Below are 23,071 nucleotides of genomic sequence, written 5' to 3' on the forward strand. Positions count from 1 at the left end.
TAACATATGGGTTCATGGGGGATGCTCGCGAGAAAGTGTTGGGTGTGCAGTTGTTACAGAAGGATGGTGATGTGTGCGCCGGGCGGGCCGAGGTGGCCAGGCTGGGGAGCTGGGGTTAAATGTTCAGGGAATTGCGGCATGCTTCCCAACAAGGTGTCCGGCCCCACCTTCAGCTCCCAGGCCTGTGCTGGCGGATTCACACCCCCATCCACACAGCCACGAACACACGCACCGTGGTTCTAACGCACACGCAGACACACACACACACACGCACACACACGAGCACAGCATGCACATGCCTTCTAAGTGCAGGCCCGCGTTCGCCCCGTGACACTTGGCCGGTCGTTCGCAGGTCTAGAATTTCCTTTACAAGATCCTCCAAGCCCACATTCCCAGGAAAACTTGAATAGAAGTGCAAAAGTGTTTGATGATAGAAAAAAAAAAAATCTGCCTGCTTGCAGTTCTTGTGTTGGCCAGAATGCTACAATAAACTGTTGCTTTCCACAGCTGGGGAGGGCGAGGGCAAGCAAGAGGGATTGGGGGGGGCGGGGGGGGGGGGGAGGAAGCCAGAGTGAGGCCAGAAAACTTGAAAGGCAAAATCAAAACTCAGGCTGAGAGCGCCCCTGGGGCGGCGGGGCCTGGCAGGGGGCGGAGGAGGGCGGGGAACGGGTTACTGCGGGCGCGGAGCAGGCGGCAGGGGCGGGCTCGGCCCGGCCCAGCCCGGGCGGGCGCCGGGAGCTGCCCCTTTAAGGCGGGCGGCGCGGGCCGGCCGAGCGCCGCTGTGATTGGCGCGGCGGGATCACTGGCTCCCCGAGCCGGGCCCGGGGGAGGCGGCTGGAGCCCGCTGCGCTTTGATAAGGTCCTGGCAACTCGGTAACAACCTGAACGCTCGGAAATAAAAATAGCCCCGCAGAGCCATGGATTTCGCGGCCGCCCGGCGTCCGAGGCGCCCGTCTCCCCGGCCCAAAGCCCTGCTGTAAAAGGTAGGGGTGGAGGCGCGGCCCCAGCAAAGCTGCTTCAAAGAAAGCCCTCCCGGGACCGGGGGCGAGGTCGCGCCGAGCCTCCTTGCGCGCGTCGGGGACGGGAGGGGGTCCGGCCGGCCGGAGACCGGGCCGGGAGGGGCGGTGCGGGCCGGCCGGCCCCCAGGAGGGGTGGCGGGGGCGCGGAGGGCGGCCCGGGGCGCGGCGGCGCGTACCGCCCTTTCAGGACCGTGCGCTCGGCTCGCGCCTTTGAAGTGCACTGTTAAATCCACAGCGCAGTTTTTGTTGGAAGCGCCCGGAGGACATTTGGTGCGCGGAGTGACTGCTGGAAACAGGACCTGTGTTGAAAGCCGGGCCGGGCGGGGGCCGGAGGGGCCGGGGGCGGCCGCGGCGGGGGCGGAGGCCCGCTCGGATCTTTTGCATAAAAGGGGCGGCGGGGTCCGCCGCTTCCCCTCCCCGGCCGGTGGATCTCGCTCTAATCCCGGATTGTTTCCCCGCACCCCCCTCCCCTGCCGCGTGACTCCCCATGTTCCCCGACGCCAGGACCGGCCCGGGGGGGCCCGGGGCTGCTGCGAGCCGATCCGGGGGCCGGGGCCGGGGCCCTGCCCGGGGCGCTTGCGAGGTCTCGCCGCGGAGCGCGCGCGGGGATCTATGGTGAGTGCGGAGGCAGGGGCGGCGGGCGGCCCGCGCGCTTTGATGTGCCGGGCGGCCCTTTGAAGTTGGCAGGCCGGCTATTTCGGGGCGCGCTCCGGGCGGGCGCGGAGGAGAGCTTCGGGCTCGGCGCCCAGCGCTCCTGGGGGCTTGGCCCGCCTGCCCCGAGCGCCCTGCGGGCGAGCCCCCTTCCCAGAGGGGTGGTGGGGGCCTCAGGGGAGAGACTTCTGCAAGTGGCGGCTGCGGCGGGGCGGAGAGGGTGCAGATGCCCCCCGGGGAGCGCATCGTGGTGGTGGTTATGGGATGTGAGTGGGGTTGTGCGTGTGCAGGGCTTTGGAAGGTGAGATGAAAGGGTGGCGGCGCCCCCCCAGTTGCCCTCACCTCCGCCCCCTCCCCTCGCCACCCCCCTTCCCCGTGCCCCTCCTCTTCTCCCGCCTCTCTCCCCCCTCCCCTCCCAGTCACTGGTCCGCGCTTTGGGGCCCCGAGCGCTGGCCGAGGCTCAGTCTGCGAGCTGGAGCGGCCCGAGCCCGGGCGCCCGCGTCCCCCGCGCCTCTCCTCCCGCCCGGGCCCCGCGCCCCTGGCCGCCCCGGCCCCTTTGCGGAGAGACACGGACTCCGCGCGTCGCCATTTCTGGAACAGGCTCTGCTTTCCGTGCTTTTTCTAAAGCGAGCAGCGGCGCCGGGGTCCGACCCGCGCCGGGATCGGGGTTTTGCGAGCGCCTCCCGGGGCTTCGGCCCCGCGCTCCACGGCTCTGGACGCGCTCTGTTGGATTTGGGCCGGGGGACGGGCCGGGGGGTCGGCGGAGATGAGAGCCCGGCCTCGGGCCGCCTTCGTCTTCCAGGTAACGGGGGCCGTTCCACCGCCCCTCCGCCGGGGTCACGCAGCGCTCGCGGCAGCCCCGCCACTGCCGGCCCAGTAGCCCAGCCCGCGGCCTGAGGCCCCAGGCGGGGACCGCGCGCACCCACCCTGGGCCGGGAGGACGGGCCCGCGGCGAGGGTCGCGCTCCATCCCCCCGCCCGCCCCGGCCCTCCTTAGTTTGATCCTTCCTGTGCTGGGGAAAGCGGCTTGTTTATTGGTGAGATAAGACTTTTCTTTGGGAAAAAAAGAGACAGGCTTGATCGAGGTCAGTAGAGTTTGGGATTCTTGGCATAGACTGTGGTAGCGTGAGACGGTTTCTGGTCCGGTTTTGTAGGGTTCGCGGCTCCGGGAGGTGGCTTGGGAGGCGGGGGAACCGGGGTGGTGGGTCCCCAGGCTTCTCTTCTGTCTCGCAAAGTTTGAAGATCAAAGTCTCGTCTGAGTTAGTTGATTTCTGGTTTGGGGGCGCGGGGGAGACAGAGGTGTGGACCGAGCCTTATTCTAGGCGGGAGGCGGGGGCGCAGGGACTTTTCCAGCTGGGGAGGGAGGCGGTTTCCAGCTGGGAGTCCGGGAGCCCGTGCCGCCCCTTGCTGGGCGGGCTTCTTTCTCGGTCGAAGATCTGAATTTTTAAGGAGAGGGAAGGGGGAGCGCAGAGGGAAGGGGTGGGTGGGGGGAATGGGAACCAGATGCCGGGGAAGGGCACGTTTGGAGCTCGAGTTATCTGTGCGGAGAGCCGAGTGGGGAAATTTACCGAAATTGGTTTCACCTGCACACAGCCCTGCGGCGCGGCTCCGAGTGCGTGTGTTTGGAGTTGATGCTGGGAGCGGGAGGAGGGAGTGGAGCGGGGAGGCGCGGGCCAGCTGCCCTGCGTGCTGGGGCCAGTGGGTTTTTTGGAAGGTTACGTCTCACACCTCGCATGCCCCTTCTTCGCCCCCACCACCCACCCTCCCTGCTCCCATTTTACCTTTCCCCGCCCCTTCCCCATCAACCCCCTCAAACTCCCTCCCCCCCTCCCAACCCCAAGTGTGCCGGGAGCTCAGATTTCGCCTTTGAAAAAGCGTCTGATACCTTAGATGAGCACCTCGCTGATAGCTGGGTTGCTTGATTTGAATTTGAGGAGTTGAAAAGCCTGTTTACTTTCTTGCTTTGATGTTGGGTAGATCTGGTTTTGATTAGATCAATACCCTTTTCTCTCCCTACCCTCCCCCCTTCCTTTTCTTCCCAGAAAGGAGGCTCAGATGAGCCCCTGCTGACTCGAGAGAGAAAGAGAGACCACGCTGATCGCTGAGAGGAGCTGGAGGAAGAAAACAATTCCCAAACTCAGTGAGAAGAGCTGGCTCACCATGAGTAGTGCTGTGTTGGTTCCTCGCCTGCCAGACCCCAGCAGCAGCTTCAGGGAGGATGCTCCCCGGCCCCCGGTTCCGGGGGAAGAAGGGGAGACCCCACCCTGCCAGCCCGCGGTGGGGAAGGGCCAGGCCACCAAACCCATGCCCGTCTCCTCCAACACCCGGCGGAACGAGGACGGTTTGGGGGAACCGGAGGGGCGGGCATCTCCGGATTCCCCTCTGACCAGGTGGACCAAGTCCTTACACTCCTTGTTGGGCGATCAAGACGGTGCTTATCTCTTCCGGACTTTCCTGGAGAGGGAGAAATGCGTGGATACTTTAGACTTCTGGTTTGCCTGCAATGGATTCAGGCAGATGAACCTGAAGGATACCAAAACTTTGCGCGTAGCCAAAGCGATCTACAAAAGGTACATCGAGAACAACAGCATTGTCTCCAAGCAGCTGAAACCCGCCACCAAGACTTACATAAGAGATGGCATCAAGAAGCAACAGATTGATTCCATCATGTTTGACCAGGCGCAGACCGAGATCCAGTCGGTGATGGAGGAAAATGCCTACCAGATGTTTTTGACTTCTGATATATACCTCGAATATGTGAGGAGTGGGGGAGAAAACACAGCTTATATGAGCAACGGGGGACTGGGGAGCCTAAAGGTCGTGTGTGGCTATCTCCCCACCTTGAACGAAGAAGAGGAGTGGACTTGTGCTGACTTCAAGTGCAAACTTTCACCCACTGTGGTTGGCTTGTCCAGCAAAACTCTGAGGGCGACCGCTAACGTGAGGTCCGCGGAAACGGTCGAAAATGGATACAGGTAAGACTGGCAGGGGTGGAGGGGGTGGGTGGCGGATGGCATGGGTTTTGCAGATGTTTTGAGTTATGTGGGGTGGATGGTTGGATGGATGTGCTGCAGAGGCTGACAAAGGTCCGTTGAGAGCCAGGATCCCTGGCCATGAATGCTTTGATCTTGCTTTTTGTTGTTGGGGGCGGGGGAGAGGGGGCCGATGCGCACACACACCTAAGTGCCTGCAGGCTGCCAGTGCTAATTCAAACACTGGTGAGCATATTCATTAATGCGCGTTACTCAGTTTCCTGGGCCAATCTTAGAAACCGGGGTGGGGGTGGGAGAGAGGAGAGGAGAGGAGAGGAGGGGGGGGGGAGAGGGGAGAGAGAGAGAGAGAGAGAGAGAGAGAGAGAGAGAGAGAGAAACAGCAGCTTAACAACAGCTTTTGATGCCGCTGAGTCACCAAATACAGTAAGCACCAGTTTTGGAAGGGGTCATTCACCACCAATCAGTAGAGAGTGGAATTAATGTGGCTAGGGAGCCAGCTGGGTTGTGGTGGAGACACAGGAAATAATGTGTGTACCCATTGGATGTGGGGTAAGTGGGATCTTTTGAACTTTTATGTGAAGATAAGAGCCAGCAATTGGGTCTGTTTGTAGAATTAGGTCTCTGCCCAGCAAGAAACTCTCCTCACGAGGGAAGGCCCTGTGGCTGTCCCAGACTAGGGACCCTTAACTTCGCAGTCCGCTGGTGTGTGAATGTGGGTTTTCAGTGCGTGCGCCCGGAGGCAGACCTCCGCTGATTATGTTGTTGCTCAGTGTTGATGGAGCAGAGGTCTTGGCCAGCAAAGACTGGGGCCCTGGAGAATTTTCCCTTTTTGAGGCTTCAAAGACAAACAGTCCTTTAGAGAATGGCCAAGTCTTAAGATTTTTGACCGTCCAAGGCAACTTCAGACCTCCTGTGAGCATGAGTTTTTCTGCTTCTCTCCCTCCCTCCCCTTCCGAATATTCAAAGAGAGAAGGAGCTTCTTAATTCTAGGTTGTTGCTTATGGCATGCAAGGGAAGGGGGGTGGGTACTTGATTGCTAGCTGAAAGGCTTGCCTTGCTAGCCATGGTGTATTTCTTCATGTGTTAAAGACTCTGGAGATTGCCCTGTCTCTTAAGGGGAGGGCCTCCAGTCACCACCAGCAGCAACAGCAGAAGGGGCAGAGCAGCTAGGTCTGAACCGAGGAGCGGAGATGATTTAGGGGACCGCTCGCCAAGACAGTTGACTTCTCAGGGAGGGAATGGGCTTGTTCTCCCAACCACCAGGGGGCGCTCTTATATCCTTGGGAGCCATTCATAGACATCTGGTCTACACCTAAGTGGAACCGATGGGCTTTTGCAAAGAAGCAGAGGATCACCTGAAGTTGTTTCGGCATCAATAAGCTTATGGTTTCGGGTGGTTTTGAAGGAAGATACTGGTTCTGGCCTCTGGGCTGGGCAGTCCCTGGGCACCTGCTGCGACTGCCCCATTTAATTAAGTGAACGTGGAGTAAAACCTCTTCTGGTCTCTTTGCTCTCCGGTTTGGCAGTGGTCGCTGAGACTCCCTAAGGCCTGTGGTAAGGCGGCTGCTTCCCCTGGGGCCTCTGACAGGGGGGCTTCTGTGTCAGGACCCCGAGTGTCACCTTTGTAAATAGCACTGTGTGTGGTTTGGGATGTCATCAGTAAGAAAGCACCGGGAGGCAGGACCCTGCCGTGACCCCTCCCCTCCGTGGGTGGGCAGTAGACCCAGCCTTGGGGTGCCCCTCCTCCTTCCACAGGCCTCAACTAGGATTGCACCAGGATTACACTTTTGGGAGGTTACTCTTGTGAAACTTGTTGATCCTTTGGGTTTCCATGTTTTCCATGGCTGTGAACCGTGGGCATCACCACTACACAGGTGGCACCTTTCCATTGGCCTCTTGACTTTCCATTCTATGCTTGTGTGTACTTTTTCCCACTGTTGGCTTGAAATGCAATATTGTACCAGGACTTCATGAAGCCCAGATATCTTAGGTGGGCGTTGTCAAAGAGAATTTAAGCCATATCCAAATTTCGTTTTAACATGCAAGACATTCAAGTGTACAGCGGTGTGTTTGGGGGTGTCCCAAATTATTTAAAGGACTGGGTCCTGCCTCTGTCTTACCACTTACTACCTGGGTTTAAGCCTTTCTGAACCCCATGTGCCATCCATAAAATGAGTGGGCACCATCCTTTCTGTTTATGTCATCGGTTGCTAGTAGGATGTTTTGAACAGATGTCTGTATAAAGTGTTATAATTAGTGTAATTTAATAATGATAACTACTGGGTATGTGCAAAGGGCAATCAGGTTAAGATACCACTTTCAAAGAGTGACTCCTGGGTTCTAGCCCATAGTCATTGTAACGCGTTAGAGCAAGGTTCTCAACCTTCCTAATGCCGCGACCCTTTAATACAGTTCCTCATGTTGTGGTGACCCCCAATTTCATTGTGACAGATTGAACATAATTAAAGCATAGTGATTAATCACAAAAACAATATGTAATTATGTATGTGTTTTCCGATGGTCTTAGGCGACCCCTGTGAAAGGGTCGTTCGACCCCCAAAGGGGTCGCGACCCACAGGTTGAGAACCGCTGCATTAGCATGTTTCCCCCAAGCGTGCCTCAGCTTTCTCTACTTGTTGAACTGAAGTCTGTCTTTGCAGCTGGTTCTTGGGGTGCAGGGATCCTAGCTAATTCTTTAAGTCTCCCTCCTAATTCACTCACTCACTCATCGACAAGGTACCTGACCTATGGGACGGGCTTTTATTGAGTGAGTGAAATGAATGAAACAGAAGTAAATGAGTCCTGCGGAAGTTCTCCCTTCATCAGCTGGTGAAGCCCAGTCCTGGCAGCTGGATGCCCAGAGCACTGGCTGGTCTTCCAGGCCCTGTGTTTACCCTGGGCACTCAAAGGAGCCTCATTTTTAATGACTTGTTTGTGTCCTTACTGATTTGGTGTCAGGTTTAATATAAATAGTTGGAACGGAAGAGCAGGAATTACCCTCAGAGGGAAGGACTCTGGTTTGCCAGTGGTTGAGTGGGAGGCCTGGGCTTTTGATGGTCTCTATAAATAACCTAGAGCAAGAGTGACCTGTTGGTAGAAGCACGTGTAAAAAGTCCGGCACATAAACACACACGGAGTGGCGAGGTGTGTGTGAAGGGGGCTGTGGGATTAGGAGCCGGGCCCAGCATTTATTTTAGGAAGGAGAAGACAGTGTGGGGCGCACACAGCCCTCCCCACGTCCTTCCCTCTCTGCACTGGCCCTTGTGTGTCCCTGCCCAAGGCGGGTCTCATCTGTCTCTCATTGGACCCTCTGCTCTGGCCTCACTTAAAATAAGCCGGGCCCAGCAGATGGCCCTCTGCTGGCTCCAAGTGCCTCCTGTTCTCTGAAAGAACTCGCTGATGAGGCCCGTTTTTGTGCGAAGCCATTGGAATCAAGCTTGGCTTCAATTATCAAAGAAAATGATGCCATAGGAAAGATATGCTGGAAGCAGTAGGCCACAATTAGGGTGGAAGCTCCGGGGAGGGCAGTTTGCTCAGACACCCCACGGTAAAAGTTTGCCGGCGTTCTCAGGGCCCAAGTGCCCCGCGCTCTCGAGTGCCCGGCCCCCACCGAATGCCCCCTGATGTTGCCATAGACAATGCTTGCCGAAGACAGTGTTGCGATCTGGACAGTGACTGTGGGAGTAGATTGTCACAGGGCTTCTGGAAGCCCTCAACACACAGCCTTAGAAGCAAATCATTTTTTTTTAAGTTGCACTGTTTTGAGAGGGGGCCCAGAAGGAGGCCCCACAGGTCAGTTCTGCTGTGTTCTCTGTAGAGCCTTTGCCCTGGTGCTTGGGGAGGGGTTTGGGCCTGCAGCGTCTCATCCAGATAAGAGATGAGAATAGGTGGAGCAGCACATACTTCCCCAGCGAGTAAGACCCCAGGATCCTCCGCTACCTGACAGCCGAAAGCCCTGTGCACATGGACGTTGCAAACTTGGTCCGCCCAGTGCAAAATGTGTACCATGGGCCTCCACTCTCCCTAGGAATTTAAAATCCTGCCAGCAACTGGGAGCACAACAGTCCTGAAGAAATAATCAAAGCATCTGGGTACAATTACTGTAGCATGGCCGAGTTTCTTTCCGTTGTGTGTGTGTGTGTGTTAAGTAATCACAAGAAAACAGCTTTAATCCTTTTTTTTTTCATTATCTGGTGATTTTTGACAAAGTTTGGGGTTCTTAAAAATTGAGTTTGTCTCCCCCACAACCCTGCCTCCTTCCTCTCTGCCTTATCTTGTTATGATTGTAGGAAAGTCCAAACACTTTATTGCAGTCAACTGAGCTAAGAGCAGTATATTCTGTGTTTAATGACTGGTCACACAGTAGCCCTCTATTTTGGAAGCAAAGGGAGACGCGTTTATTTTGGGATCCATGTGTTCAAGGAGGGCAGAGCTGGGCGCACACATGGAATCTGAGTGAGGTGCCTTTTTTGTTTGGGGCGGGAGGAGGAGGAATGCCTGTTGAGTCATTTTCTCCCTGTGGAAGTTGAATTATAACCCTTACATTTGGGACGTTGTTGATATGTTAGCACCACAAAGATAGCAACACTGAAGTGGTAGAAAGGGTGTTTGGATGCTATTTAAGGCTGTTTTGATCTTGTACTTGGCCTTTGGACTAAAAAAAAAAACCAAAAAAACTTGTCAGCAGCCCATCTGATGGACCCAGGTATTTTAAGGAGGTTCAACAAGGTTTTGTGCTTCTGCCCCATGTCACAAGCGAACGTTCAGCTTTGGGGAGACACACGTGAGGAAGTCAGATGGGTCCTGGCCCTCATGGAGCTTCCAGTCTAGTTGCTCAGAGCATGCATTCAGTGTGAAAACACGCCGATGCTGTGTCATTAATTATAAGTCGTGATAAATACCACAGAGGGAAAAAGAGCCACAGGAGCTCTCTGTTTGTGTTGGCTCTTGGTTTTGTGGAGTATTAAACTGATTCCCCCCCAATTACAGTGCCCTTCTTGGGCCTTGCAGCGGGTGTGAGAACGTCACGCAGCTGGCTGTGTTTAAACTGTGCTTGTCTGAGATGGATGCCCCACGCCCTGGGGGCTGTGACTTGCCTGTGGCCACCCAGCTGGGTGGGAGCTAAGCTAGCACCAGCTCTCAACCTCTTGATTTCTGTTTCCCATCAAGGGCTTCCAAAGCTTACTTCTGACTGTGTTCCTGAAGACAGGAAGGGATCCTGGAGAAGTTATCTTGTCCATCTCGCTTTGAGCAGTAGCCCCATCCAAGCACCCCAGATAGTGGGGCACTCTGGCTACTTTAAAGACTTGGGCAATTCCATAACCTGTCCCCATCCACTTCATGGGTCTAATAATTAATTAGAAAGTAAAGTGCTCTCCTCTTTCTGACTTATGAAGCCTGTAAGCCCATTTCCTCTCGTTTTGCCTTTGATGCCAAACAGGACCATTCTCTTCTTTTTTAGCTCCCTTGTCGACTAGGAGACTGTTTTCACTGATTCATGCCTCATTCCTTCTCGTCTCCAGAAATACCAATTGCTTTTTTTTTTTTTTTTTTCTGTCACTACTCTTCTCTCTAGCCCTGGTGCCTGGGAATCCCAGAGTAAGGACATGCGGACCAGCGCTAAGGCATGGAAGATCTTACCATCCTCATTTAATTGTCATAAAGAATCCTGGGAGGGAGTAAGATTTCTTGCCCTTCACAGATATGAGAACAGGGCCAGAGCATGCAGGTGACTGTTCAAGGTCACTGGGCCCAAGGTATTTGATAGGTTCCATTGCAGTGTTCCCCCTTTGCACTTTCCAGCTGATTCTGCATCTGTGTAACATCTCTAAGATCTGGCTTTATGTTCCCATCTAGTTCAGTAGAATGAACCAAGGTGCCTGCCAGCCGAGCTTCTCAAGGAGTCCAGCTGTGGCTTCCACATGGCCCAGTCTCCAGCCTGGTGGCCTCCCAGAAGGCTGTGGGGTCCCACCTGGGTTTCCATTTTTCCTTGGATGTTTGTGAGGATGAAAGATGATTGGGCAGCAGATGCTCGATAAACATCAATGACAAGAACAAAGACCCCACCCATACTAAGTACTCAACCAATGGTAGCTCTTGGTTTTTATCAACATTTCTAAACTGAGGGGGTTGGTTTAGATAATGTCTAAGGTTCATTCTGACTCTAAAATGTTATGACTCCGAATGTGACTTACCTTGTTAGTGCTGTCACTCCTGCTACAAGAGTGCAAGCCCCTTAAAGGCAGGGACCGTCCTCCTCCTCCTCCTCTATCCCATTCGGTCTGTCCGGCATCTGCCCCCCCCCCCCCCCCCGCCCCCCACCACCCCTCCTTCCAGTCCAACCTAGTGCACCCTCTCTCAGTTACCCATGCTGCTGGGAAAACCTCAAGCCCTCTCCTCTCCCTGCCCCTTCCTGACTCAACTAGCTCCACCCACTTCCTCCCCAGTCTGGGCAGGAATGAATATATATATATATATATATATATATATATAGAGAGAGAGAGAGAGAGAGAGAGAGAGAGAGAGAGAGAAACATCAATGATGAGAGAGAATCATTGATTGGCCGCCTCCTGCACGCCCCCTCCTGGGGATCAAGCACAAAACCTGGGCATGTGCCCTGACTGAGAATCAAACCATGACCTCCTGGTTCATAGGTCGATGTTCAACCACTGAGCCATGCCAGCTCGGCTGGGGAGGACTTTTTAACTACTTTTTGCTTCCCCCATCCTGGGTGGCATCTCCTCGAATTCCTGTTCACCCACCAGGGTTCACCTTGTTTCCATCACCATCCAGCTAGAAACACCCCGTTAGCTCTACCAGGGTGACCTCTACCAGGCCACTCATACGGCCTCTTCTTCTGGAGCTTTTTTAAATGTTGAGGCTAGTCTTTGTATCAGGAAGCAAAAGAGAGGTTGAGAGAGCACCAAACAAACCAATCCCATGCCCACTCGTACCAGCTCTGTGGTCCAGGCCAGGCTGCTGTACTTGTGGGACCGCCATGGGCACCCCTGGAGAACGGGCACAGGGCTCTGCTCCGCCCCCAGGTGGCCATGAGGATTAAATGAGATGAGTTGAAAGGTGTGCTCCTCTTCATGGGCCTGTAATTACACAGTCTACCTCCCTTGTGGTGCCCACTCTCTCCCCACATATGGTGACACCCTTACCAGGCCATGGGTACCAGGCGACCAGAGACTGGGGCTGCGTACACCCACAGTCCAATGCGGTGCTGAACACATAGTAGGTGAGTGGGAGCTCAGTGCACACGAGCATAAGACTGCTTTGACCTTTCATGGCCCTTGCATCTGCCAACCCCAGGCCATCTTTATAAGACCAGTCGCAGTGGCCTGATGGGGTCGCAGTGGCCTGATGGGGTCGGTTCTGTCTCTGAGCCCACTGTTCCCCTCCAGTTGGTTTCTTTGTTGTTGGCATAGACTTGGTGGGCCTGTGGAGTATGCCCGTCTTTGTAAACGAGGCCGCCTGCAACTTCAGGCTTCACAGGCCCTTCCTGCAGCCCCAAGACCACCGTGGCCCCTGCCTCCTTCTCCCCCCACGTAAGTCCCTTGCTGGTGACACAAGAGGAATGCGGCCCAGCAGGAGGCAGACACTCTGGTTGTTCTGGGAGGAGATCAAGAGGGCAAAATGGGGTGGCAGAGGCCACGGAAACAAAAGGGGGAGACACCGGAGGAGGGGCCTGGACCCTCCTTTGAAACAGCTGTGCTGCTCATTTTAATCCCACCGGCCTTAGCCAGCCTGGGAGAATGAAGGGCGGGGGTGGGAGGGAGGATGCGGGGGGCACACAGAAGCCCAGCTGTGGATGGGGTGCAAGTCCTAAACATTGTCTTAAACTTTTCTGTGCCATCTGTCCAGCTCACTGGCCCCAAAGTTGACATGCGAAGGCCATGCCAGGCCTATAAGTGGTTGCGTCTCCGAACTATGCTTACAGCTACTGAGGAAACTTAAGATACCTTAGGACCCTGACATTGTACGCCCCTGGTGCTAGCTCGGATAGGGGACAGGGAGGGGGAAGACACCCCGTCTCCACTCACTCACTCCCCTCTTCTAATCCATAGCCTCCCCTCCAAGACCAGAGTCCTGTTCTTCCCATGTGTGAGTGTGTACGTAGAACTTGCTAGGATCCCCTGGCTGCCTCTGGGGTCCTCCGCCCCCTGGCAGACCTTCCTGTGGGGGCAGAGGAACCCAGCCTGCTTTCTCGCCAGGGCCAGTCAGTGTCTTATAAGCCCCTGCTTTCTGCCCAGAGAGCAGCCAGCCCTGGGCAGCAGGTTGCCATTGAATGGATCGTGGGGTTGTGCACTCGTCCTGGGGCCACCTGGCTACCTGGGTTTCTGCTGAGCATCCGTGACGCACCACTGTCATACTTTCCCTGCAGGTCCTTCAAGAGGAGCGATCCTGTTAACCCGTACCACGTAGGTTCCGGCTACGTCTTTGCACCAGCCACCAGTGCCAACGATAGTGAGATATCCAGCGACGCACTGACTGACGACTCCATGTCCATGACGGACAGTAGCGTGTAAGTATTCTGGCGTCCCCATCATGTCCATGGTGGCATGTGATTCACAGGATCGGCTGGCCAGAGCCCTCAGCCATCCTCACCCGGCTTTGCAGATCCCATCTGTGGACATGTGTTTGGTGGTTGAGGAGGGTGACATGGTAGGTGAGGTGGTGGTAAGCTTAGAGCCTTGAAGGGAAGGTTGGGTGGTACCTTAACAGAAGAAAACTAAGATAACGTATGGAAGGTTAAGGTGAAGATCTATACATTTGAGTGTAACCACACATCTTTTGGTTGTCATTTTGCCTGCCTTCCCTGTGGGCACAAGTGCTGGGTTGGCCTTGAAAGCCAGGTTCTATAGAACCAGCAGGTGGGGGACAGGGTGGCGTCAAAAGGGTTTGTGTCTAGTTCATTGTTTTTGAAGGAAAAGGCATGGAAGCTGTGAGTCCAAAAGTGTCAGTTTCCCTCATGAATGTGCTCACATGGACATCGTTCAACTGAATAAGTCCCGGTGGATGCCTGCTCTGTGTCGGGTGGGGGTTCTACCCCAAGTTTGGGTTCCCTCCGAAGTCGAGCCTGATCTTGGCTCTTTTGCAGAAGGATGGCTTTGATTTCTGAAAGCCATCCAAGTCATCAGGGTGGTCTGCTGAGGTCAGCAGGGCAGGGGCGGGGTCATGCTTTGAGCTTTAGGTCATTTGTGGTCGTGCAATGGAGGCGAACAGCATACATTCTATGTGAATTCCAGTGTGTGTGTGTGCGCATGTGTGCGTGAGTGCAGTGGGTTGGGTATCCCCATCTCCTGCCATCCGTTGGGATTCTGATGCAGGAGGCTGGAGGGAGAGCCAGGTCTTGGGCAGAACTTCCTCAAGAGCTTTCCACCCAACACCAGTTGAGAACCACCATTCTGGAAATGCTCTTTGAAGGCTTCCCCACAAACGTTTTGAGTAGGACTTTGTCCCGCTAAGGGAGCAGTTTTAAAAGGCAAACCCATTGAGCTGTGTGAGTTCTGGCGTACTTAGAGTGTGTCCCTTTTACCTTCCTAAAAACCGGACTGCCTATTCCTCCAGTTTGTTTGAGATTATATGGTTTTTATTGGCCAATGTCCTGTTGCTTGGTCTCTGGCATGGAACTAGTTAGAAGGAAAGTTGATGAGGCTGGTTTGGGACTCTGCTATTAATTAAAATCCTGGTGGCTTTTATTGTGTCACCTCAGATTCCCCTGGTGATAAAGGGAGAAATCCTTAAGATGAAGCATCCTACTTTAATAAAAGAATAGCAGTTTTGCCTTGAGAAGCAATAAGTAAGGGTACACATCTTTCCTCCAATGTGGAGGAATGAGGAGTTCCACAGAAGTAAGTCGGCCTGAACTCCTTAAATATCCATATTGAGAAAAATTATCCTTTGATAGACATAGTTCTTAATACATTTTTACTCTGTCTTTATGGAATAGTATTAGGTAGGCATAATTTATTTCTTGATCCAAACAATTAATATCAAGATCTGTTTTCGTACTGTGTTGTATTATCTCATAGATTATAAGGTTATATCAGGCTATCTGCCCCTACACGTGGTATTGTGCCCCCCCGCCCCCCATTTTCTTTTCGTTTTTTATGTACATTTTTATTGACTTTAGGAAGGGAGAGGGAGAGATCGAAACATCAATGAGAATCATTGATTGGCTGCCTCCTGCATGCCTCCAACTGGGGATCGAGCCTGCAACCTGGGCATGTGCCCTGTAATCAGGATTTTAAAGAGATTCCCAGGTGATTCTAATGTGCAGCCAAGGTTGAGAACCACTGTCCTAGACCAGTGGTTGGCAAACTCTTTAGTCAACAGAGCCAAATATCAACAGTACAACGATTGAAATTTCTTTTGAGAGCCAAATTTTTTAAACTTAAACTTATATAGGTAGGTACATTGTTATTAACTTAATTAGGGTACTCCTAATGCTTAGGAAGAGCCACACTCAAGGGGCCAAAGAGCCGCATGTGGCTCCCGAGCTGCAGTTTGCCCACCACGGTGACCATAGGTCGATGCTCAACCACTGAGCAACACTGGTCGAGACCCCCTCCCATTTTCAAAATGAGTTTTTCTTTTTCTTGTCACCCTGCCTGCTGTATGTTTGTTTGCTGCCGTTGTGTGCTGGCTACTGGTAGCATTACTCCTTCAGCTTTTGTTGTGTTGTGGGTTGCGTGGGAGTGGTAGCATTACGTGAAATAGGTGAAGTCGGATTTGAATGAGGGATTGAGTGACTGCAAAGTCAAAGGTAGTTTGTGGAAGGCTTCTGTTTAGTTTCCTTAGAGACTGTTTGGCCTGCTTGCTGGTCCTGGCCTGCATTTATTTCAGTTCCACCCCCATCGCTGTGTTCTTCTGGCTTCATGATGAGATAACTGGGGGCGTGGTCCCCATACATGGTGGAGCCTCACAAGACCCAATCGGGAAGGGCCGTCCCGTGACTGACAGGTGGAAGTAAGGCCCATGCTGCCATAGCTTCTCTCGGCAGAACCGGACTCAGCTCCAGGCCAGACACCAGCTGCTGCCCTTTGCCTCTCCCCCTTCCCCCAAGCACCCACAGTTCCAACGTGAGATGCGTTATTAGGACCAGTGGGTAACGAGACCTTTGAGCCACTTTGAGTTTCTTTTTCTTTTTATTTATTAGCGATCACCCACACTGCTGCTTTTTTAATGGGTTGGGGGGAGGGGTAGGAGGGAGCAAGTTCTAACTTCTCCCCTGCACCCTCCCCCGTTACCCCTCTTCTTTCATCCCCTTCCCAAAAGAAACCTTCCTCGCTTTTACAGAGGTGACTTTAAAGCTCTCCCCCCCCCCCCCACTTTAGCTAAAGAACTTGTGGGCCTGGAGCCGGGAGAGCCTCTCCTCTCGTAGGGATCAGACAGGTGGCCTTTGCGAGCCAGCTGTTCTGGGCAGAAGGTAGAGTGTGGCCAGTGAGGTCCACTTCATACGGAGGCAGAGCCCTCACTTAGTGGCTTTCTCTCTGGGCACAGGACATTCCCTTGGGCCCCCACTGGCAGAACCTCGGGGATCCCGCCTAGGGTGAAGCTACGTGGCTTGGGGGTGAGGAAACCAGGATGCCAACCTCAAGAGCAGGTGCCTGGGAGGGCCGGAGACCTGGGGGCCCAGCGCTGGGTGCCTGCCTCCTCCCAACCAGGTGGGCGGGTATCAGATGGGGCCTCGACAGCTGGGCCCACGGGGGCCTTCCTATGCCAGCTGGGAGCGGGACATCCTCTCTCGGGAGTGGTTTGTCCAGGGGCTCCGCCTGGTGCTGCCCAGAGTGGGGGACAAAGGGGTCTCCAGGGCCCATCAGGTGGGATGAGTGTTTGGGCTTAGACGTTTCTGTGGGTGTCAAGCTGCCAGGCACTGGGGGTCCCCGGGGCCCTCCCCACGCTCCTGCCCAGCGGACTTGGCGTGCCCTGAGTGCATGTGACCTGCCCAGCGTCGGGCGGGTCACCCAGGATTCCCAGGGCTGGGATTAGACCCCTCCTCAGAGCTCTGCCAATTGTGGGCCTGGCCCACATGAGAGTGCCGAGCGAGGAATAAAGTGTGTGGGGGATGAAAAGCCGAACTGAATCGCTTTCAGCCCATTGTTCATCTGGGGAAGCTTAGAGGGGATAAGAGGGTAGCAGGCCCTTTGAAATTTCCTTGAACAAGTGAATAGGAGCACCCCATAAAGCATGAAAAGGCCCTGGCTGTTTCTCCTGGCCACAATGGCCGGCTCGGGCGGGGAGGGGGGCGGCAGGGGCGGGGAGGGGGCCGGCTGCCCTGCTGGGAGCTGAGGAGGGGATGTGACTGAGGAGGGGTCGAGGGGGTCACGGGCAGCCTTCAATAGACTCCAGAAGGTTGGAGTTCATTAGACACAAGCCCGGGGAGGCCATCGTCTCATTGGCGATAGAACCAGTGAAGTCCCGGGGCCTTTGCAGGGGGCCTGGGTAGAAGCTGGGCAGGGCCGGCCTGCACTTGCTTGTTCCAGGGGCAGCGGGGCCTGGAGGTCCAGCACGGGCGGGGATCTAAAGAAACCAAGGCTGGCTTCTGTTTTCCCACCAAGTAAAACGCCCTGTTGAGGATGGCTGGGACGGGGGTCCCGAGAGGCCTCTGAGAAGGCCCTTTTATGAGCCTATTACTCTGAAACCCACATTCTCGGAAGAAATGGCTTTAAAATTTTTTTCTTTTTCTTTTTTTTGAAAGTTAGCTGCCAGATTCTCAGCCAAGTCCCAAGCCCCGTCTTTGGAGTCTGGGAGACAGGAGCGGGGGCTGGGCATTCCCGGGCATCAGGCCCAGGAGGAGGAAGCCAGAGGCTGGAAACCTCAGCAGCAGCAGGTCCCTGCCCCCAGGTGTGCCCTGTGTTAGGGGGCAGGCATCGTGTGTGCCACGTGCAGCAGCTGGACTTGAAGGCCGAGTCCGCCCGGGGTGTCCCCAAATCAGTGCACGATGCTTCCCTCGCGTCGCACACACAGAGGGCGGCGCGGGTCGTTTTATTTATTTATTTTTGTTTCCCTATATCTTAATTTATGGGTTTACTTTGGACACCAGTGAAAGCCACCGTGTGAACTTCAAATATTACCTTATCTTACAAACCGGGCTTTTGATGTTGGCTGTGATCAGAGGCCCTCTGAGAGGCTGCCAAATGGAACTGAGCGCGGACGCCTGAGCGCGGGAGCCCGCTCTTTCAAAGTCCCCGGAAAACGACATTCAGGTTAGGCCGGGCACCACCGCGGAGTCAAAAGGCTAAGCTAATTGGCTTGGTTTAAATGGCAGCTAAATGGAGTCCACACTTCAAACCCGGTGCTCCCAGAAACAGCTGGGCCCGGCAGCGGCTCGTTAGCTCACATGTTCGTGATGAAAGGAGGCGGTGTAGGGACCGGCGCGCGGGCTTCAGCTCGCAGCCCTGAGCAGCCAGGAAGCTGATCATAGACTTTAGAGCCCGAATAAAAAGGAGAGAGGCCCCCTTCTGGAATGAGGGGCTGTTTTGGAAGAAGATGCTTGGCGAGGGGAGAATTAGAGCCATATTTCCTTGCAGGCGCCTGTCAGGCCTCTTGGAGCCTCAGAGTTGAAATCTCCCTTTTCCTGCACTTGGCTCCATCAGCTGCCCTGGGGGGTGGGGGTGCTGGTGGTGGAGTCGTGGTGGTGGTGGTGGTAGTGGTGGAATGGGGATGCTGATGGTGTTGTGTGTGTGTGTGTGTGTGTGTGTGTTGGTTGGTTGAGGCAGTGCTTAAAAACCATCATTTGATCATTTGTTCCTCTGGCCTTCAAATGGGCCAGTGAACTGCTTCCTCTCACCCCCATACTTAGGCTCCCCAATTCTCTTTTCATTCTACCTCATATGGGAAAAGACAAAGGTCAAAAAGCCTGACCACTGATTCCCGTCTGGGAGGAAAGGAGAAAAGACTACCAGAGGACAGAGTCTTGGGGGAGGTGGGCGGGCCACAGTGGGGTCATGGGGTGCTTGACTCCTGGCCCCCAAGATTGTCAGGAAGAGGCCTAAAGCAGAAACATCCACCCTCTTAAATCCCAGACAAGGGTTGCTGGTCAAGAGAAAGGCAAGGACCAGGCCTTGCAGCCCTGAGGCAGCAGGAGATGGTTAGACCAGCATGAACCCCAAGTTGTGGACCCTCCACTACCCACCACCCCCTTACCCCACAGGGGTTTAGGTTAGAGACCAGGAGATTCACCTGGCATGCCCCCTAGCCAGTGAGTATCAAGTGGTGGGAGAGGACTTTCCAGAATGTTCACCAGGTCTCCCATTGGTCCCTTCAGCATGTTAGGTGACTCCATGGGGCTTAGGAAATGCACCCCATGTTCAGTCAGGAGCTTTGCCTCCCCAGTCGAGGAAGGTGTAGGTGGTTGAGACACCTGCTCTGGAGCCCGCAGCGGCTTGGGTTCCGATCCATGGACCGCCCGCTGCTGACTGACGCCGGTCATCTAGATGTGGTGGAGTTGGGGTTTTGTGGGAACGGAGTTGGGCTCTATGTTAGGAATGTCTGACCCCCAGTAGGAACTCAGTGTGGGGGGCCCGCAGCCGTGGTTGGAACCCATCACCTGGTTTCCTGCTCACTCGGTATGCCCTGGAGAGCCCGGGGTTCTCTCCCATCAAAGGTGAGAACATTGAGTGTCGGTACATAAGCTCCAGGTGGGCACTAAGCTTCTGCACTTGGACCCTTTATCCTCCCTGGCCTCCAGGGCCCATCCAGTCCCCGGCCTCATGAGCAGGAGACTGTGGGCAACCTGACCTGCGCTGGCAAGTGGCTGCCACTTCCCCCGGCGCTCACTGCCTCTGCCCGGGCCTTGCCCTTGCCCTGGGACAGGACTCAGTGTGTCTAAGGCCTTACTTTAGATCCTGCTCTCCTTCTGCCCTGCACCTCGATACGATGATCCTTCATGTGCTTCTCAGCCAGGTTTGGCTAACAGATCACTGATCTGTGACCCGTATCATCCCCGGTATCATCCCCGCCGGGGCCCTGTCCAGCCTCGGTCAGCAGACTTCCGGAAAACGCAGCCACTGGAATCCTAGGGCCTCGCAGATAAGGGGCCAGAGGTCAGCCGCTGGCTCCCTCCTGCGTCCTTTTAGGCGCTGCTGGTTCCACCCACTGCTGGTCCCACCCACTGCTGGTTCCACCCACTGCTGCCGAACCAACCTCCCGCCCATGAACAAAACACCAGGGAAAGGGAACAGCCAGACCCCTCATTTCAATGCTGACAGCCTCCAAGGATGATGCAGGAGGGAGCTGTGTGACCATGAGGCTTTCACCTCCGGAAGGGACAGTGAGGGGAAAGTTGTACCCCCTTGACCATTCGGCTGCTCTCAAGAATAAAGTTCTTTTCCAAAAAGCCACAGCCACGGCAGGTTGTGTTTCTGGTGAAGACTAGCTGGAGTCCCGAGTGCAGGCGATTCTTACCTCTTCCACCTGTGTTTTTCAAATGCCACGAGGAAGGACGTAGGGGCCTGTGCTGCCTTCATTCTGGTCTTTGCGGGGACATCGTTGACAATACACTTCCCCGTGAACCACCTGGCATGCCCCCCAGCCAGTGAGCACGAAATGGTGGGGGGCCAGGGCTGAAATTGCAACACCCTGCTCCCCCCCTCTCCCCCCAGTGGTCCTCTCTCCCCATTTCCTGCCGTGTGTTTCATCATGGTAATTACCACCTCTGACATACTACAGGTTTTGCGTTTTTATTTTTGCTTATTGCCTGGGCACCCATTAGGATAAAGCTCCATAGGCTGACCTCTGAATTTTTCACTGCTCGTTTGCCCAGTGCCTAGAACGAGGTTCGGCACATGGTAGGTCCTCAGATACTGGAATGAACTGCACAGAATGCCACAGAGTAGGGGCTTTGTCTCGATGCCCACCTTGGTCATGTCTCTGAGACTTGGTTGGTTGGGATTGGAGCTGAGGGAAGGGAAAAGCCCGAGGTTACCCTGCTGGCGTTTTGTACAAGGAAGAAATTTGGAAACGCCTGGGAGGTTGAGGTCGGAGAGGTGCGCACAGCTTCACTAACGCCTGGCTTGGCTCTGGTACGCGCCATAAGGCGCACCTGGTTTCCCGATTCGGGGTAGTGTGTTGTGGTGGCAACAGATTGTTGGGAGGACCAAAAGGGTCTTTGGATCTCCTGCTTCGGGCACCTGTAAAGTGGGGCGTCTTCACTCTGGCTGGGCTGGCTGGAATGGAACCCAGTTCTGTGAGAACAGCCTGAGAGAAGAGCTTACCACCCTCTTTCCAAGTCGGGGATCCTGAATCTGAGAGGGAGCCATTTCCAGAGATGGTTGATGGGCAGGGGCTTGGCAGTGTGATGGTGGATGACTTTCCCGCAGGGACAGCCGTGGCCCTGAGCAGGGTGCACTCTCGGGGAGGTGTGTGGCCCCGTCTCGGTGGGATCTGAGCATCCTGATGCTGACAGCATCTCGTGAGCCTGCGGGTTCTGTCTTTTCCCTTCCCTTAGAGATGGAATCCCTCCTTACCGCGTGGGGAGTAAGAAACAGCTCCAGAGAGAAATGCATCGCAGCGTGAAGGCCAATGGCCAAGTGTCTCTACCTCATTTCCCGGTGAGTATAGCCTAGAGGGGGAGGTGACTGTTTTCAGCCACGGAGAAAAGGGGTGGGAGGAGGAGGGGCATAGAGACAGTAGGAGGGCCAGTGCTGGGCCTGCTGGGAACAGGGTGGGGAGGGAAGACCAGCAAGGAGTGCTTACGTGGTTAGTTGGGTTGTGATGCTGAGCAGAGGGGAGCTTGACATGACCCTCCTGAACCCTCCCATCTTCTCGTTCATAAAAGAAAATTCTCTACGAGAAAGAAACCAAAGCAGTTCCTCTGGGAAACCAGGACTTGATAGCAGATCGTCCACGCATCTCCTTGGTCCCACTGCAGTGGGAGCATCCTGAAGGCAGGGAGTTTTGTCTCTTCTTAGCCTCCCTGTTCACAGAAACGAACAGTGCCTGGCACATGATAGGTGCTTGTTGATTGATAGAATGAATGAATGAATGAATGAATGAGGAAAGGGAGGCTCGAGGAATCTGCTTCCTGTGGGAGGAAAATTTCATCCCTAGGACATTCTTGTGTTGATGGCATGGCTCAGTCGTTCCCATCATCCATGTATCTGTTGACTTGGCCATTTCTCCTGCTGACCTGAGGCCCTGGAGGGCAGCGATAGCATCTTGTCCGTTTCCAACCCCAGCACGCGGCTCAGTTCCTGCCGTAGGCTCTGCACCTAATGCTGCTGAATGAGTGAAGTGTTGGCAGCGAGGGTCGCAAACAGCTTCTTCCTGCGGTTGCGATGAGAGGCCAGCATGGCATGAAGGGCCCCTCTGCGCCCTCCCTTCTCTTTCTGTGTCCTGGAGGGCAGCCAGCACATGCCCCTGTACATTTCAGGAGCTGTGCTTCTGGCAGTGGTCTGAGGTGCAGGTTGCAAGGGTGCTACCCCTGGGGTCGGGGGGGAGAGTGCCCAGTTTAGAGCAGCATCTGTGTTCACGAATCCTTCCCGAGAATCCAATCGGCCCACGGGTTATGTTGCATTTGGAAAATTAACACTTGGAATTGCTGCTCCTGTGTTGCATCAGTGCACAGATTGTAGCCAGAGCAGCTCTCTCTGAAACCGTGCACAGTCCGGGGCAGACTGAGCTTGTCCTAAAATTAGCACACTAAGATTGCTTTTCTGGGGACCTCCAGCATCTCCCTCCTCAGTAGCTCTACCCCCCAAGTACAACAGTATTGATGATATAAACATTTTTTGACAGGGCAGGGGTCTATGTGTATTCATAAAGGAAACTTCTAACACCCAGGCTTGTAAGTTAGATGCTTCTGTCCTGGGGTGCAGACCAAGTTCTCCAGGAGGCAGCCCCGTGGTGGGGGAGAGGGGCTGCCTGGAGCCCGCCTGTGTGAGAAGAGCCGTCTCCTACCGAGGGGGGCAGGCTTTCTGTCCCCTCAGCAGGGTCTGCAGCTGAACGGTCACCAGGCGAGGCCCACCCATCTGCCAGGGGGAAGGCTGGCCTGCCCACGTTGGCCTTCTGCTGCCCCCACCGCACCCCAAAGAAAAGGGCAAAGCAAGAGGGAAATGAGGAAGGAGGCAGGACTCCGGGGAGGAGGTGGGCGGGAGGAGGGTGGGCGAGATGACAGGAGGAGAGAGAGCCGGGCGGCCGTGGGGGTTCTCTCTGTTTGCTGCTTTTGGCAGGCGAGCTCGGTGCCTTTTTATATTCCGCACTTGATTTGGAGATGTTCCCTTTCCCTTGATAGAGCAGCTTCAGGCAGCCAAACTCAGCAGTGTTCTGCTACTAGCCCGCAGCAGCTTTCTTCATTTTCTGTACAAAGAGCTGGGGAGGGGGCGGGCGGGGGAAGCAGGCAGATCTAGGACAGTGTTGAGACAACACCGCCTCAAAGGTGCGCAGCGTGCGGCCAGGAAAT

The 23,071-nt window shown here is 55.1% G+C and overlaps 1 protein-coding gene across 10 annotated transcripts in view; it reads left to right on the plus strand.

Moving 5' to 3' along the window:
- Positions 1 to 879: 879 nt before the first annotated feature.
- Positions 880 to 23,071, plus strand: part of AXIN2 (axin 2) — a 31,154-nt gene continuing 8,962 nt past the window's right edge. For 3 of the 10 annotated variants that reach the window (XM_070393711.1, XM_070393719.1, XM_070393720.1), the window contains exons 1-4: positions 1,189 to 1,634; positions 3,712 to 4,644; positions 13,049 to 13,189; positions 21,119 to 21,221. In XM_070393711.1, coding sequence (XP_070249812.1) covers positions 3,830 to 4,644; positions 13,049 to 13,189; positions 21,119 to 21,221 — 1,059 coding nt within the window. In that variant the 5' untranslated portion in view covers positions 1,189 to 1,634; positions 3,712 to 3,829. Of the gene's footprint in view, positions 984 to 1,188; positions 1,635 to 2,320; positions 2,473 to 3,201; positions 3,282 to 3,711; positions 4,645 to 13,048; positions 13,190 to 21,118; positions 21,222 to 23,071 lie in introns of those variants that run through there. The other 7 variants (XM_070393717.1, XM_070393712.1, XM_070393715.1 and 4 more) reach the window with 7 other exon arrangements.

The sequence above is a fragment of the Myotis yumanensis genome, unplaced genomic scaffold, assembly GCF_028538775.1.
Source record: "Myotis yumanensis isolate MYYU_CA2020_CCGP unplaced genomic scaffold, mMyoYum1.0.hap1 SCAF_16, whole genome shotgun sequence".
In the NCBI taxonomy this organism is placed as follows: Eukaryota; Metazoa; Chordata; class Mammalia; order Chiroptera; family Vespertilionidae; genus Myotis; species Myotis yumanensis.